The 4,323-nt window shown below is 53.3% G+C and overlaps 1 protein-coding gene across 2 annotated transcripts in view; it reads left to right on the forward strand.

Moving 5' to 3' along the window:
- The window catches only part of Myo1h (myosin IH), a 36,688-nt gene extending 33,086 nt beyond the window's left edge, over positions 1-3,602 (forward strand). For both annotated transcript variants that reach the window (XM_026409223.2, XM_077795585.1), the window contains exons 27-31: positions 432-567; positions 884-954; positions 1,071-1,168; positions 2,614-2,713; positions 3,579-3,602. In XM_026409223.2, the coding sequence (XP_026265008.2) occupies positions 432-567; positions 884-954; positions 1,071-1,168; positions 2,614-2,713; positions 3,579-3,602 (429 nt within the window). The remainder of the gene's footprint in view (positions 1-431; positions 568-883; positions 955-1,070; positions 1,169-2,613; positions 2,714-3,578) is intronic.
- The last annotated feature ends 721 nt before the right edge of the window (positions 3,603-4,323 follow it).

A 4,323-nucleotide genomic window follows, 5' to 3' on the forward strand; every position in this document is an offset into this window, starting at 1 on the left:
GTAGTGGCCGTCTTGTGGATGTGGATGAGGTCATTAAGGGGACGACTGAGGTGACAGTACCTGTTAGCCTGCCCCCTGGCCGACGTGAACGTGGCCTTGCTGGTGTGCTTGGAGGCTGTTCCTGCCCTTTTGGGAGTCTGTGGGACGGACTCCTCCCAGGCTGAGAGGGTTTTCAAGCCCAGAGTGTCTTCCTCTCTGCTGGCCTCTCAGAGCAGAGCCCTGGGGCTGGTGGCCGCAGCCTCCGCTTCCCCAGAGGGCAACGTGGCAGAGCTGAGCCCCCAAGTCTACCACACAGAGAGCCTGGCAGAGAAAAGATCTGTTCATGCAAAACCTGCCGAGTCTCTGTGCTTAAAGCAAGTCTCCCAGGTTCCCACCCTGGGAGGTCACCTCTCCCCGTCCCCCGCCCCGTGGTGACGCCAGCCTCCTTGCAGTATGGTGTCCCGGTCATCAAGTACGACAGGAAAGGCTTCAAGGCTCGGCGGCGGCAACTCATCCTCACTCGGAAAGTGGCTTATGTGGTGGAAATGGCCAAGATCAAGCAGAAGATAGAGTACTCGGCGCTCAAGGGTAGGTGGGTGACTTTCAGGCACTCCCGGAGGTGACCCAGGGCTGGGGGGCCACCAAGCAAGCAGCCCACAAACTGGAGGCTCAGGGTAGGATGCCGGGGCCTGGCCTGGGCCTCTTGCTCCGAGCATCCAGGTTGGGCAACAGTCGCCTTCCACAAAATGACTGGCTCTGCCTGGGCTCACAGTCCAACAGCAGGGTCCCCCCACCTGCCCCAGTGTCTAGGAGGAGCTGGGTGGGCTGGGGAGCCCCGGGCTGCAGCCCTGCAGGTCTGTTAGTGAGCTGCCCCCCTCCGGCCCCTAACTGCCTCTGTCTTAAGGTGTCTCCACCAGTAGTCTGAGTGATGGGATCTTGGTCATTCATGTGTCACCAGAAGACATCAAGCAGAAGGTAATGCATGGCCGCCAGCCTCTAATGTGTCAAGTGCCACCAAACCTCAGGATGAGAGCTGAACTTTTCCTTTGACACCACTGACACTGACACCACGGCCGTCCCCTCTCCCCCAGGGGGACGCCGTCTTACAGTGTGAACACCCGTTTGAGGCGGTTACTAAACTGGTCATGCTGGTTAAGAAGGAGAACATGGTAAACGTTGTTCAAGGAAGGTAGGTGGCTTCTTCTTCAGCCTGGGGAGTAACTTGGTGTCCAAACACCAACAGGCCCAGGAGACGGGGATGTTAATCCTTCTGCCCAGGCCTGTGTCCCCCCCCCCACAGCGGACAACAGGGTCCACCAGTGGGGTGGGAGTCTCCAGTGGTGTCCCCTGCCCGCCCTGATAAAGGGCTTTCCCCATCCTTGCCCCTCCGCCCTGGGATCCAGAGAAACGAAGAGGTCAGGTCACTGACCTCAGGAAGTGGTAGTGTTTCCAGTTTTCAAAAGAGGTGCTTATGTTCTTGACGGACACCATCCCCAAGGAAGAGAAGGCTCACTGGGCCTCAGCAGACGGCAGCCCACCTTTGCCATGGATGCCTGGTGGGACCTGTTCGGTGCACCAGGCCCCAGCTTTGATGGCTGCCTACAGACTAACCAAAGAATATGCTAGTCTCCTTAGGGAGTATAAAAATACCTACCATGCAGATATGAAACACCCCCTAATTCTCTCCACGGTGAAACAACTGTCACCTTTTGTTGTTTCTCTAGTCCTGGGGATGGAACCCTGGGCCTTGCACACACTAGGCAAACACTCTGCCACAGAGCTACACCCCAGCTGGCCTCAAACTCATGATCCTCCTGCCTCAGCCTCCAGAGTCACTACAGGTGGGCACTGCTGTGCCTGTCCTTTGCTGCCACCTTCTCTATTTCACAGGCAAGGCAAGCAAAGCACAGGTTAGCCGGCATGCCCTGTTAGGGGGCACTGCACTGGCCAGTGAGGGTGTGTGGAGGCTGAGGCCCACGCCCGACTCCTTCTCACGGACTCCTGCACAGCCCACAGAAGCAGACTGCTCCTGAAGAGAAGGGCTCCTTTCCTCTGCTCCAAGTTGTTACAGGATGATGAGCAGATCTGTGGGGGAACAGGGAGAGAGCGCTGGGCACTTTAACAGGGCTGTCTGTCCTTCTGTACCCGAGGCAAGACTTAGGCGGCTGTAAGAGTTCTGGCAGGCAGGCCCAGTGGCCCAGGCCTGCAATCCCAGTGGCTCGGGAGGCTGAGGCAGGAGGATCATGAGTTCAAAGTCAGCCTCTGCATAAGTGAAGTGCTAAGCAACTCAGTGAGACCCTGTCTCTAAATAAAATACAAAATAGGGGCCAAGTGCCCCTGAGCTCAATCCCTGGTGCCCTCCCACAAGAAAGTTCTGGCATGAAGATGTGTAGCTTGTTCCTCAGGCATCAGATTGGCCCTATGAAAAATTGATTGAACTATAGAAACATGTAAATCATCCAGTTGTAAAACTGGTTTTCTTCTTCTGATTGCTCAAATAGGCAATAAACACAATGACGAAACAGGAATCTCATCTTGAAACCAACAAAATTTCACATGAGTTTACTTTGCAGACCAAAAGCTGGGGGCAAAAAAACCCATGTGTCAGTAACTTGTCACTTTGTGTGTTCTAAGTTTACAGTTTTATATTAGTCCTGGGAAAGAAGGCACAATAGTTTTCCATACTGGACCCGAAGAACACATCTATAAAGATAAAAGTGGACAGTTAACGGTGGTGAGTGGCTGCCTTGGGGTGGGGGAAGAGAAGCCTTTCAGAAGAGAATATAGATTTAGAAAGTGGATTGTTTCTCCCCTCCATCCCCAATTCCACATCTGAGAGGGGAAAAAATGGACACTAGAAGCATGAAATTAAACATTGGAGGAGGCAAAGAGTCTACCATGTTTAACTGCCAGTGAACAAGAGGCTGACACGAAGTACTCACCCTCAAACTTGTCTCCACATGGAGCCCATGTGCTGGAGTCCCCCTCAGACATCGTAATTTAGTTACGGGGAGGAGAACCCGAGGCTGGGCACTCAGGGACCCAGGCCTCCTTGACCAGGCCCCGTGCTGGGCCGAGGGTCCCCAGTCCACACAGCAGGAGGACCAGCTTGTCTGGACCTAATGTTCCTTGGAAGTGAGATGTATAAATCTGGAGGCTAAATCATTAAAATGTCTTTCCTATGTATACCAAGAATTATTATTTGATACCATTTAAAGAGCAAAGTATCTCCTACACACTTGAACTTGTTTACCAATAAAAGTGTTTTGTGGATTTAACTTTTATAACTCAATGGCCCCCTTTAGTAACAAATTCAAGGGAGGACCATTTTGAATGTCAGCTGATGGGGTGATTTTTCAGTTGACATGCATGTTTTCAAGCTTACACCCGAGACTGACCTCTCTCCTTCAGTCCAACGGCCCTTCTTCCTCGGCAGCTGGCTCAGGCTGACGATGCCGACAGGCCTGTGAGCCACTTTCTACATCTACCTTGTCCCCTGGGGGGTGGGGCTGGCTCCTCAGCCCCCCCCCGCCCACTCTGGTGCAGAGGGCTGCGTGATGCAAGGGAGCAGCTGGGTGTCTAAGGGGCGACTCTCCTAGGTGTCTGTTCGGAGGAAGTCCTGATACAGCGTGACGCCTGACCGCACCAGCGCTGTTTGTGCTCCAACCAAGAAAAGGACCGGAAAAGCAGGAAAAAATCCAGTTAGCTACGTGTTCAAGGAAAAATGCCAGCACCTATCGGAAAAGGCCCCCTGTGCGGAGATCGAGTGGCATGTCACAGCAAAGGCCGACCCAGCTTCCCAGTGGCACTCATATTAGGACGCCTTCTGAGAGCCCACCTCGAGTCGTCCACGGGGGTTGTTTTCAGCGTCCCTGATAGAACCCCCCTCAACAGGGCATGTCCCAGGGTGGATGACGGATTCTCTACCTCCATTAAGCTGTTCAAGACATGATGAAATACTGTGTGGTCTATGAGTAAGTAAATGAAATTTCATAAAGTTTCAAGACTTGAATATTGCTTTAAATAAGTGAAACTTACAAATTCAAGGATTTGGGTTCAGTTTCTGATGGGGGGAGTGGGCACCCATATGGTGAAGGATGACTATGCTTCCTCACCCAGGACTTGGGTTTCAGTCCCACACCACAGGGCTGGGCTCCCCTCCCCTCCCCTCCCCTCCCACCGCAGCAACCACAGGTGTGCAACAGGACGCAGGTGCTCTGCCCACTCTGCTGGCCACTGCCTGGTGCAGGGGCTCCGTTGTGCTGGACATCCCTGAAAAGACCCAGAAATCACATGGAAAGAGAAGCAGAATAGGACTTTTATTTTACATAGACCCATAAATGC

The sequence above is a fragment of the Urocitellus parryii genome, chromosome 3 (assembly GCF_045843805.1).
Source record: "Urocitellus parryii isolate mUroPar1 chromosome 3, mUroPar1.hap1, whole genome shotgun sequence".
NCBI lineage: Eukaryota > Metazoa > Chordata > Mammalia > Rodentia > Sciuridae > Urocitellus > Urocitellus parryii.